Source organism: Dendrobates tinctorius, unplaced genomic scaffold, assembly GCF_039654945.1.
Source record: "Dendrobates tinctorius isolate UK_male_01 unplaced genomic scaffold, ASM3965494v1 ptg000351l, whole genome shotgun sequence".
NCBI lineage: Eukaryota > Metazoa > Chordata > Amphibia > Anura > Dendrobatidae > Dendrobates > Dendrobates tinctorius.
The window spans coordinates 784,006-796,809 of NW_027362017.1; the positions used below are offsets into that span (position 1 = coordinate 784,006).

At 42.9% G+C, this 12,804-nt stretch overlaps 1 protein-coding gene across 3 annotated transcripts in view; it reads left to right on the forward strand.

Annotated features, from left to right (window-relative positions):
- Window positions 1-7,794, forward strand: part of ACHE (acetylcholinesterase (Yt blood group)) — a 62,178-nt gene extending 54,384 nt beyond the window's left edge. For all 3 annotated transcript variants that reach the window (XM_073562429.1, XM_073562431.1, XM_073562430.1), the window contains exon 4: window positions 4,876-7,794. In XM_073562429.1, the coding sequence (XP_073418530.1) occupies window positions 4,876-4,997 (122 nt within the window). In that variant the 3' untranslated portion in view covers window positions 4,998-7,794. The remainder of the gene's footprint in view (window positions 1-4,875) is intronic.
- Window positions 7,795-12,804: the final 5,010 nt, after the last annotated feature.

The window sequence follows — 12,804 nt, forward strand, 5'->3', positions numbered from 1 at the left end:
CTGCATATCTAGAGTTGGGGGTTTTTTTTTTTTTGTTTTTTTACCCCCCCCCCCTTGCTCAGTGAGATTGCTGTTCAGACAACTCCATCCCAATTTTCACATCTTGTCACAGATTCTCAATGGGATTTAGGTCTGGACTGTGACTGGACGCACATGGATATTCTTTCATCTAAACCCTCCATTGTAGCTCTGGTAGGCTGTTCAGGGTTCTCCTCCTGGAAGGTGAACCTACACAAGGCTTTTGCAGCCTCTAGCAGGTTTCTGCAAGGATTGTTCTTTATTTAGCTCCAACGATCAACTCTAACCAGCTTCCCTGCCCCTGCTGAAGAAATGTCTCCCCACAGCGTGATGCTTCCACCACCATGTGGAGATGTTATCATGTGATGCTAGTTTTCTGCCACTCAAAGCACAGCACCCTGAAGATGCCATCCTTGCTGTCACACATGGCAGCTGCATCATACTGAGGGGAGGCTCTTTGTCAGCAGGGGCAGGGAAGCTGGTCAGATGGAGCTAAATATGGGACCATCCTGGAGGAAAAACAAAGGGAGACCCTGGCATAGCTTCACTTTCCAGCAGAACAACAACCCTAAACTTGCTGCCAGAGCCAATAGGACTCAAGTTGTACATCCTTGGTATAAAACTAAAGGACCATAAACAGTACATTGGTTTCTGGATTTCCTTAGCATTGGACTGATACTCAGGAAATCCTGAAAACGTGCACTGTTGGTGGCCCTTGGCGTTGTTGTTTAACACATCTGTGTGCAAATGGCTCGGTCACAGTCTACACCTAAATCCCACTGAGAACCAGTGAAAAGATTAAATTGCTGATCTGAAGCCTCATCCAGTCTTGGAGCAAGTGTCCAAACAAGGAACAAAAAAAGCTTGAAATGAACAACACCTCAAACTCGATGAAAACCTAAAAATATTCCATGTCTTGGTGATTTAATTTGTATTAAAATAATCCTCTTGCATGTATACCATTCTTCTACTTTTCTTATGCTGCTTGCTATTGGATTTGATGACCTATCCCCTTATCGTAATAAAGGAACACCAGAACCAGTTAGCGTATTTCTTAGATGTGCATGTGTAGAGGCGCCTACCGCCATTCTCTTATGGAAAACACTAAAATCTGTGCCCCAGCTAACATTGTCCATCCGGCATTCCTACCTATAGAGGGTAAATCTGAGCTAAATGGCTCATGAATGGATTTCATATGCTCTAGAATTTCGTTCTAGTGTCAAACTGTTCTCTATTTATACAGCACCATGGAGTCAATGGTGCTATATGTAAGAAGGGGTTAAATACAAATTGGATATCACTTACAGTAAACAAACTTACAACAGACTGGTACAGAGGGGAGGGGAGAGGACCTGCCCTTGCGGGCTTACATTCTACAGGATGGTGGTGAAGGAGACAGTAGGTTGGGGGGGGGGTTGCAGCAGCTCCAGTGATGGTGAGGCGGTAGCTACAGTAGTGGTGAGAAAGCAGCAGGGTCATTGCAGGCTGTAAACTTTCCTGAAGAGATGGGTTTTCAGTTTCTATCAGAAGGATCTGAATGTGAGGACATGTTGGGACAAAATTCCAGAGGATGGGGGATGTTCAGGACAAGTCTTGGATGCAGTTGGGTGAGGAGCAAATAAGTGTGGAGGAGAGCAGGAGGTCTTGGGAGGATTGGAGGTTACGTGAGGGAAGATATCAGGAGATTAGTTCAGAGATATATGGAGGAGACAGGTTCTGGATGCATTTGTAGGTTAGTATTTTGAACTGGGCATGCGGAGGGACTGGGAGCCAGTGAAGAGATTTGCAGAGGGGAGGAGAGAGATGAATTAGTCGGGTAGCAGAGTTAAGGATGGACTGGAGAGGTACGAGGGTGTTAGCAAGGAGGCAACAGAAAAGATGTTGCAGTAGTCAAGGCTGGAGATGATGAGGGCATGCACAAGCATTTTAGTAGATTGAGGGTTGATCAAAGGCTGGATTCTGGAAATATTTTTGAGGTGGAAAGAGCTTGGCTGTGCATTTTGAAGGATGGGGCAGAGTCAAGTGTTTATGCGAGGCAGCGGACTTCCAGTATTGGGGGGGAAAGCGTGATGTCGTTAATTGTGATGGGTCTGGTAAGGAAGATCTGAGATTGTGGAAAGATGATGAATTTGGATTTGTCCACATTGAGTTTGAAGAAGTGAGAGGAGGATATGGCTGATAGACACTCTGGGGTTGTGGACAGCAGGGAGGTGATGTCTGGGCCAGAGAGGTAGATCTGAGTGTCATCAGCATAAAGGTGGTACTGGAAGCCACGGATATTTGAGTTGTCCCAGGCCAAGTGTATAGATTGAGAAGAGTAGTGGTCCTAGAACAGAGCCTTTGGGGACTCCAACATAGAGAGTGGAATAAGGAAGTGTGGGAGATGTTGGATAGGTATTAGGAGATCAGGATAGGGTGAGGTCTTTGATGCCAAAGGAGGAAGAGGATCTGTAGTAGGAGGCAGTGGTCAACTGTGTTGAAGCCGAGGACAGGTCTAAAAAGGAGGCTTATAGTGTATTAGCTTTGGCTGTAAGTAGGTCACTTGTAATTTGTCAGGGCTGTGTTAGTGGTGTGATGGGGCGGAAACCACATCGTAGATTGTCAAAGAGCTAGTTTGATGTGAGGTGGGAGGGAAGCTCAGAGTGGACGTGCTGTTCCAGGAGTTTGGAAGCAAATGAGAGCAGCAATGAATGAATGGATTTCTTATACTCCAGAAACTCTAGATATTATAATTCTAGTGTCAGATTGGTCTTGACTTGGGTAATATTGAAGGCTTGGGTTTTGTATTGTACCGCTAGCAGTAAGAGTGTCAGAGGCTTCACCGTACTCACACCATGTCAATTCACACCTTATCCTGTGCTGTTACTCAGCTTTTTCTATAACCTTTGTGTGGAGAAGATATGTTGTAAACACTGCTTTAGTAATGTCAGTACTGGTACCCCAGTAGCAACCATGTGGATCATTTAATAACAGTGCACTGAGATTATCCAGGTTTTTAAAAATAACATCCAAAAATTATCCATTTTTAGGCAGTTGTGATCTGGCCTACTGCTCAGAAGTTTCCACAGAGCAGAATAAATGTGGTATAAAAATACACCACTCCTTGTCAGATCTTGCCAAACTGCACTATTTGACTAGAAAGGTGTTCAAAAGAAGAAATAATAATTCTCCCTCTTCCACCACCTCATCAGCTCTGTGTTAACCCAACTCCCTTTTTTGGTCTGCTTTTCTTCACATGATGGGGCGCATCAGGCCTGCGGCACCTTCAAAGGCTGGTGCCATCATGATGTCGCGAGAGGCTTTACACATCGAGCCGTAACTTCGAGAATAAGTTCATACTGAAGAACTAACAGGACCTATAATGTGAAGAACGAATGCCTGGGAATTAATACCGGACTGAAAAAAATTCAAGCGGCTACCTGTGTTGAGATGCCTGCGGGAGACAGGAATATTAGCGTTGAGGGATTCAACATCTTTATCAACGATGTAGACGAAGGAATTGAGGGTAGACTGATTACATTTGGTGACGACACAAAGCTAGGAGGGTTAGCTAATACTAGAGAAGATTCAAAAAGATATAAATAAACTGGAGCAGTGGGCAGCAACTAACAGTATGGTTTTTAACAGGGAAAAATGCAAAGTACTACATCTAGGCAATAAAAATGAATAAAAAAAGCATATACAGAATAGGAGGAATCGATCTAAGCAACAGCACATGTGAAAAAGACAGGTATACTAATAGATCACAGACTGAATATGAGTCAACAGTATGATGCAGCAGCAAAAAAGGCAAATGCAATTCTAGGATGTATTAACAGAAGCATACAGTCTAGATCATATGAAGTCATTATTTCCCTCTACTCCTCTTTGGTCCGACCTCATCTGGAATACTGTGTCCAGTTTTGGGCGCCACATTTTAAAAAAGACATCAACAAACTGGAGCAAGTTCAGAAAAGAGCGACCAGAATGGTGACCGGTCTGCAAACCCTGTCTTATGAGGAAAGGTTGTAGGATTTGGGAATGTTTAGCTTGCAAAAGAGAAGACTGAGAGGAGACTTAATAGCTGTCTACAAATATCTCAAGGGCTGTCACATTGTAGAAGGACCATCTTTATTCTCATTTGCACAAGGAAAGACGAGAAGCAATGGGATGAAACTGAATGGGAGGAGACACAGATTAGATGTTAGAAAAAACTTTTTGACAGTGATGGTGATCAATGAGTGAAACAGGCTGCCACGAGAAGTGGTGAGTTCTCCTTCAATAGAAGTCTTCAAACAGAGGCTGGACAGACATCTGTCTTGGATGATTTAGCGAATTCTGCTTTGAGCAGGGGGTTGGACCAGATGGCCCAGGAGGTCCCTTCCAACTCTACGATTCTATGATTCTTTCTGGTCCATTGGACATTTCAGCAACTTGTGGCCACGGGACGGGATCCTTAAAAACCACCTCTCGCTTGGTGGTATCTATGACTTTACTTTTGATTAGCTATCCTGGCACGTCATTTTTCTTGCTAGGATGGCTACTCAAAAGAAAAGTTATGGAGTCTCAGGTGGTTTTCGGGGCTCCATCCAGTAGCCACAGGTCACTTATTTGGCTGATTAGGACCAGATTCTGTGCATCATTCGTATTAATTAGTGAGTTAGTAAATTTATTACTGTGTATGTATATATATTTTTTATTTATTTGATGTGATTTTCTCTAGCGACCATCTACCTTTCCAAGACTTGTTTATTCGTGCATTTCCTGCTCGGTCCGGATTTTGGGATACGTCTTCCTGTCCTCCTTATTACGTCTTTTTCTTATGCTGTTCTTCCCTCTCTTCCTCTTTCCCGCTTCCTACGTCCCCACCCCGTACAGATAACATCGATGAAGCGGAGCGCCAATGGAAGGTTGAGTTCCATCGTTGGAGTGCCTACATGATGCGATGGAAGAACCAGTTTGACCATTACAGCAAGCAGGAGCGCTGCAGTGAGCTGTGACCTGACCGACCCAACCCTACTGCTCTTCTAGCAAAAAGAAAAAAAAATATGACATCACTACTCTTGATTCTATAGTGAGAGTCCTGGGGGAGGGGTTGGTAGACGCTTGTGTCCTTACCGCCGCCTTGTGCGATGTCACATGTAAGGACGTTAACACTGTACTACACACACGCAAGTCACGTGATTTGTTCCCGTCCTTTGTATGTACTGTACGTTTCCCAAAGTCCAATCACCCCCCTCCATTCCGCGTGGTGGGGGGCATATTCCTGTATGACGCTGTGACCCCCTTGTCCGCATGCCCAAATGTATATAGTGTTTGATGATATAAAGATATACAAAGATATTATATAAACATATTTCTAATATATATGGAGGGAGACTTATGTGTAAACTATTTATTTGTGATGCTGTGAACGGTTGTCCCCTCTACCAGGTACCCAAATTGTGGGGTACCCGGCAGAAGAGGGCAGATGTACCGCAATACTCACCAGTCTCATAAGCTACTCGCTTTTATACACACCTACACTAGTACGGCTGTCTGTCTTAAAGGGGAAGTTCACTTTTAATTCTGCCCTCCCTGCTGTAAGGAGGCACAGCCATAATCCTCCAGTCATACATCGGGGAATCTAGCACTTCAGCTGCTCATCCTCATGATCTTCAGTTAAAGTGGACTCCCCCTTTAAATCAAACCATCCTCAGTGGGTTCTTTACAGAAAGCCATAGGTTCCTTTAGATCTGCTACAAGCCATATGTCATTTATGGTCCAACCCAACCTTTTATGTACTTAGTCCCGCATCAGTTATATAAGAAGGATTTGGGAACTGCGGTTCTCTGGCTACGAGGGTAATACAAGTCCCAGCATTATTGTATGTGCATTTCCACTATGTTAGACATAAATTACATTTTTATTTTGTTACTGTTTGTATTTTTATGATTACACAAAATGTATATAAATGAGTCGGGGGCCCTTTTAAAATGACGGTGTTGACCGGTGAAGATACACCCATAACATCCAATCAGATCTCGGCATTCATGTGATACTATGTAACAATCGTGACCTTTCACCAAATTTAAAGGGGAATTCCATGTAAATGTATAGAATGCCATTAGATGGCATATGGGGTCCACAGTGATTGAGAGAGAACCCCCAGCTTCTTTGACATAGCTTCCATACTTCCATTACTCAAATGACACCTACATCATTGGAGAAAGTTCACTTGTCAGATGTCTATTTCCCACCTTACCATGGCACACAACTTTTCCCATCCGCTAGGTTGACTCACGTTGAGGTTTCTTATTAGCTGTGGGCATATATATATATTTTTTGTTACAAAGTCCGTTTAGTCTTCTTATATAGGTATCATATAGACTCAAAGACACTTGCAAGAGGTTTACCTTCTGGTTGTTTTTTTTGTTTTTTTGGGGTGGGGGTACCTCAAGTCCAGTGATGCCAGACCACTCTCCCCTCACCATCTCTTGACCTTGTCTACAGATTCTTCCAGGGTGTTCTGGGAGGCGCCCTCCTGGGCTTCTTCTGGCCACCTCGCCAATAGTTGGAGAAAGGGAACACCTTCCCTGTAGACTGGTGACCATGTAGATGATTTTTCGTTAAGCAGAGACTGGGGTGGTTTATTGAGAAGCGCAGTAAAGCAGATTCTGGAGGGTTGAGAAGATGGGCAACGCCATAGCGGTTTACAGAAGTGATGGCATAAGAGGTTAGATTCAGCGTGTGGCCTTAAGTGCAATGAGCTGAGAAAAATTGCAGAACCAAAGGGGTACCATGTAGCCTAGAACCAAAACAATATTTACAAGAAACCCTTAGCCAAGTCCTTCAAACTTCCATTAAGTATACTAATGGATCTTATGATGGCATCATTGACACCGTGGACCTAATATCTCTTCTGCGACCATCCTATTAAACATCAGTCCCATTACTAATTCAGCATATCTCTTTCTTATGACGATTAATCCCTTGTCCCTGACCTATTACGATTATTTTTTTTTCGAACCACCTACTAGATCCCACATTACCACACACAATATACTCCTCTATTCTCTAGAAGATATTGAACACACAAAGCCATTAAACCTAAAGTAATGTTATAAGTTTTTCAAGGTTTGAATTTATAGTTAGATCCACAAGGTGGCCTAATAGGGACAATACATATTTATAGCTGGATTTCCCCTTTAAATCCCCAATCTACACACAATCATGACTGTTATCTTGACTGTTAGATCCTAATTTTGCCCAAATATGCAAATATAACCAATTCAGCCAATAATAAACTAGTAAAAGCCTGATTGGCTGCTGCTGGTTTGGTCTGCTGAAAAAAAGAAAAAAAAAAGATCTGGTTGGTTGTGATCTTTTGGGAGTTTCCTGTACTGTTTCATGTGAATTTACAACCGTTGGTAATTATATATTTATAAGATGTGCAGTATTAAATTATATTACAGATTATAAAGATATATACATAGATTCTAGATCTATATTTAACTACACTTGAAATCACTTCTACAACAGTTCCAGATACTGGTCAAGTTCTCTGGTCAAACCCTTCTAGCTTGGGTCCTCCAAGACAAGGTTCAGAGATCTACTGCTTGAGACTTTAGTCTGGAGAAAGGAAAGGTAAAACGTGTAATACTGATGGTGCCCAGATCTGGGAACGAACAGTTATTGGCCAACCTGAATGCTACTGTTATGGAAATGAGACCTTCCTTTTAAATGTGTGCTGATGAGGAAAAGGCCTTGTATGTGCATCGCTCAATAAAGAACATGAAATATTTGACTTTTGTAAAATGTGTCTTGTTTAATTTTTTTGGATTTGGTATTCTCCTCCTCCTCCCCCTTTACTCAATTTCTGATGAATATTTTATTACTCTCCTCATAATAGTTCCTGAACTTTCTTCCTCCATATTCTTTGGTCTCCTGTAGTTGTCTCATAACTTTCATCTTCTACTCTCTCCTATCTCAGTATGCCTCTTACTCTCTTTTTAATAACTTTCCTCTTTATTTTCTTTTTAATGTGCCAATTGATTCTTTTTTTAAACCTTCCTCTTGCTCTCGCAGTTCTCTCATGATTTTCCTTCTGTTCATGTTCTTCTTACTCCTCCAACTTTTTACTTTTACTCTGGTCAATGTTCTTCTTACTCTTCCACTTGTCTCATAGCTCTCTTCTTCTCAACTTCACTCTCAACTCACTCTTCCAATTGCCTTGTTACTCTCCTTGGTCATAACTTCTTTTCTTGTCCTCCATAAGGTTTCCGGGTGCCTCTAATATTGACCTTCCTGTCCTTGTTACCATTTGTCCGAATTCCCCTCTTCTCTTTGTTCTTACTCCTCTGATTGTCTCGGACTCCCTTTCTCTCCAACTTCCGCCCTTATTGTTCTATTCTCACTGTCACCCAGTGATCCTCTTATTTAACGTCTTTTCCTTGGTAACTAGTATCCTGTAACTCTTCTCCATTTTTGATATTTTCAATGTTTTCTTTGTAAGGTGGCTTTGTCAGTGGTCGCTGGGCAGGTCTAAATGGCTACCACAAACAGGCTTTGCGTAAATTAATCTGCTTCACAGAGCCCTATGGTTGCCATGACCTTCACCCTTTAACCCCTATACAGAGATCTGGACAAACACAGGGGTCCTTCGGCAAGGGCCACACAGTCAACTGCTGTTTGATGGTTCAAGCTGTTACGAAGGATAATCAGGTAGCCGGTAAAGACCAAGATTGGCAGCAAAGTTGCGAAATCATCAGGCAGGATGAATTGTCAATATACAAGCTGAGGTGAAAACAGGAAAGCACAAATACAACACAGGAGCAGAACCCACAGACCTAAACCAGGGAGCACAAAGATATCGGGCAGCTTCCAGCAGTAAGCTAGAAGGTGAAGTAGGGTGAGGTGCACTCCAATTTGCTTTAGCAGGGAGCTGATAACTCCGGTTGTACAGCAGATACACGCATACTGCCAAACTGGACAGCACTGTGTGTCCCAGCCACCCAAATCTAAGTGGCTGGATAGAACCTGTGCCGTCCAGAGCTTATGGTTCCAACAACTCTTTTCTCATCAGTGCCGTCTGCAGAATGAATATGGTGGCGCCTTATGACAGAAGCACATGTCGTAGGATCAGGTCCTCATCCCTTTAAGAGGGTCCTCCAGACACTTAAGACCAGGTTTATTAGGATACAGAAGTTGAAGCTTCCTGATAAGGTTTTGGCACTGTTATTTCTCTTCGGAACACAGGATATCTCTTCCGGGCCAATACACATGGCATTGCACAGGCTCGCTCACCATAAGAGGATTCACTGCACTTCATACTCTGAATTACCTTTAACTACAACTGGAGGAGGATGATTTCTGACTGGGTGAAACGGGGAACGATATGACTTTAGGAGGGACTTATGAAACAAATTGAGTATCTTAAAAGATGGAAGGAGTTTCAGGAGGAAAGCTGCAGGGTTAATGACCTCAATTACCTCATAAGGACCAATATTTCTAGGACCCAGCTTGGCAGAAGGATATTTTTGGTGGACAACAATACCTTGTCCTCAACTGCAAAGCTTGGGCCTCTGGAGCATCTCTTATTAGCAGCTGAGGTCTGATCATCCTCTGCCCGCTTTAAGTTCCCTCTGACTTCAGACCAGATGAACTTTAATTTATCCACAGATTTTCAACCTCTGGAGTATTCATCACATTGAAAAGGAAGATGAGGATTCAATCCAAGATTACATAAAAATGGAATAGTTTTAATGGATTCCTGACATTGATTATTAATAGCAAATTCAGGTAACTGCAGATGTTCCACCCAGTCAGACTGATGATCTGACACATAACCCAGAAGATATTGCTCGAATGTTTGATTACTATATACTGTCTGACCATTGGTCTATGGGTGATAGGCAGAAGAAAAATACAACTCAATATTGATCTTTGTACAGAATGCCCACCAAAATTTGGAAATTAACTGGGTCTCCCTGTTGGAAACTATGTTTTCCAAAACACAATGTAGCCGCACAATGCGATTAATGAATAGTTTGAGAGTTAGACAACGCAGAGGGATGAAATTACACTGAGACTGTCAACCACAACCAAAATAACAGTATTTCCATCTGAGGGTGGGAGGTCAATAATGAAGTCCATGAAGAGTTGAGTTCAAGGACTCTTAGAAACGGGTAGGGGCTGGAAAAAGCCGATGGGACAGGTTCGGGGCATCTTGACTAAAGCACAAGTTTCACTAGCGATCACGTATTTCCTACAGTCTTTTTCAATGGTTGGCCAGCATAACTTCTTGGTTACCAGTCAGACGGTAACGTCAATACCAGGGTGACCTGCAAGCACAGAATCAGGAGACTTCTAAAGAATATATAGGCAAAACTTAGGAGGAACAAATAGATTTTGGGTAGGAGTAGAGTCAGGTGCTTGCTTTGGGATCTACGGATCTCATCTACAAGATCTAAGGGAACAGACGAGACAACTAAACCTTCAGCTAGAATAAGACGTGGTTCAGATTTTTCATACTCACACGGACAGAAACTTCAGGGTGTGTCAGCTTTTATGTTTTTAGTACAAGGTCTGAACGGCACACAAAAAATCAAATCTAGAAAAGAACATAGCCCATCTAGCTTGCCTGGGGTTGAGTCTTTTAGCTGATTCTAAACAAATCCCATTTTTGTTTTCCGTAATAACAGTGATTTTATATTTGGCACCTTCAAGGAAATGTTGCCATTACTCAAAGGCCCAATTAATTGTCAACAGTTCACAATTTCTGATGTCATAATTCCTCTCGGCAGACAGAAAATTTTGTGGAAAAAAGGCGACATGATTAAGTTGAGCGAGAGGCTGGGTTCTTTGGAATAGAACCGCTCGAACTCCAACCTCAGAAGCACTGACCTCCACAATTAAAGGACGCTCTAGATCGGGCTGACCCAATATCGGGTCAGACGAAAAACATTCCTTTAACTCAGTGAAGGCATGGATTGCGTCAGGCTTCCAATTAAACACATCTGCCCCTTTTTTTAGGTAAGTCAGTCAGTGATTAGGCAATATTGGAGACATTTTTTATTAAATTTACGATAACAGTTTTCACACCCAAGAAAACGCATGGCTTTCAGAGACTTGGGTTTTACCCATTCCTTTAAGGGTTGGTCCATAAAGGGGTCCATACAGAAACCTTTAGAAAACAAAATATACTGAAGGAAATTTGCTTCTGGAACAAAAAAAAAAACACAACTTTGAAGTTTAGCTAATAAGGAATTGTCTCAAGTCTTTTGGAGTACAGTTCATGTTGAATGTGAAAAAAAAAAGATGTCATACAGACAACCACACACTGACCCCCTATATCACTGAATAGGTCATTGACAACATTTTGAAAATCATCCTACGCATTAATTAGTCTAAAAGGCATCACTCGTTACTCTGAGTGACTCGAAGGTACAGTATGTTAAATGTCGTCTTCCATTCATCTCATACAGATCAGCTTATGTGCATTGTGCACCCCTGAGATCAAGCTTGGTGACCCTACGGCCTCCCGGCAGCTGGTTATACAGATCGGAGATGAGTGGCAGAGAATACTGATTCTTCACAGTAATTTGTTAAATTCCCGATGGTCAATACATGGTCTGAGACAACCATCCTTTATATAAACAGAAAAGGAGCCAGTGCCTACTGGTGACATAGGCGGTCTGATGAACCCTTTTTGCAGACTGTCTGCTATATAATCTTTTATGGCCTGACATTCTGGTCTAGAAAGATTATATATTTTACCCCTGGGGAGATGGGAGTTTGACACTATTAGAATTTCTTGTTCTTCAGTACGGGCTTTGCAAGTAGCCCAGCATACTCCCATGTGTTGTATTTCCTAGGTCTATATAAGACCTCTCAATACTCACACCTGTATATTGGTATGGTTATCAGACTTTCTACTATTTTAGTTTGTCGGTGCACAGTCCCTGCCCACAGGTTCCACTCCAGGCCGTTTCTGGGTGCCTGTGGTTTCCAGTCCCTGAGTTCTTCAGGGCTTCCTGTAACCCTGCTGCCTGTCAGTGTTCTTCAGGACTTTACCTGTATGTCTGCGGCTTACAGTAACCTTGCTACCTGTCAATGTTCTTCAGGACTTCACCTTTTTGTCTGCTTCTTTCAGTAACCTTGCAACCTGTTAGTGTTCTTCAGGACTTCACCTGTTTGTCTGCGGCTTCCTATAACCCTGCTGCCTGTCAGTGTTCTTAAGGACTTCATCTGTTTGTCTGCGGCTTCCTATAACCCTGCTGCCTGTCAGTGTTCTTCAGGACTTCACCTGTTTGTCTGTGGCTTCCAGTAACCTTGCAACCTGTTAGCGTTCTTCAGGACTTCACCTGTTTGTCTGCGGCTTCCTATAACCCTGCTGCCTGTCAGTGTTCTTCAGGACTTCACCTGTTTGTCTGCGGCTTCCAGTAACCTTGATACCTGTCAGTGTTCTTCAGGACTTTACCTGTTTGTCTGCGGCTTCCTATAACCCTGCTGCCTGTCAGCGGTCTTCAGGACTTCACCTGTTTGTCTCCGGCTTTCAGTAGCCCTGTTTCCAGTCAGTGTTCTTCAGGACTTTACTGGTTTGTCCGTGGCTTCCATTAACCATGCTGTCAGTGGAGGACTTCTGTTTGTCGACGGTTTCCAGCAACCCTGCTACGTGTCAGTGGAGTACTTTACCTGTTTGTCTGCAGCCTCCAGTAACCTGTCAGTGTTCTTCAGGACTTCACCTGTTTGCCTGCAGCTTCCAGTAATCTTGCTACCCTATTATGCCCTAACCAGTAACACGGAGGACCGTGACGGACCAAAGAA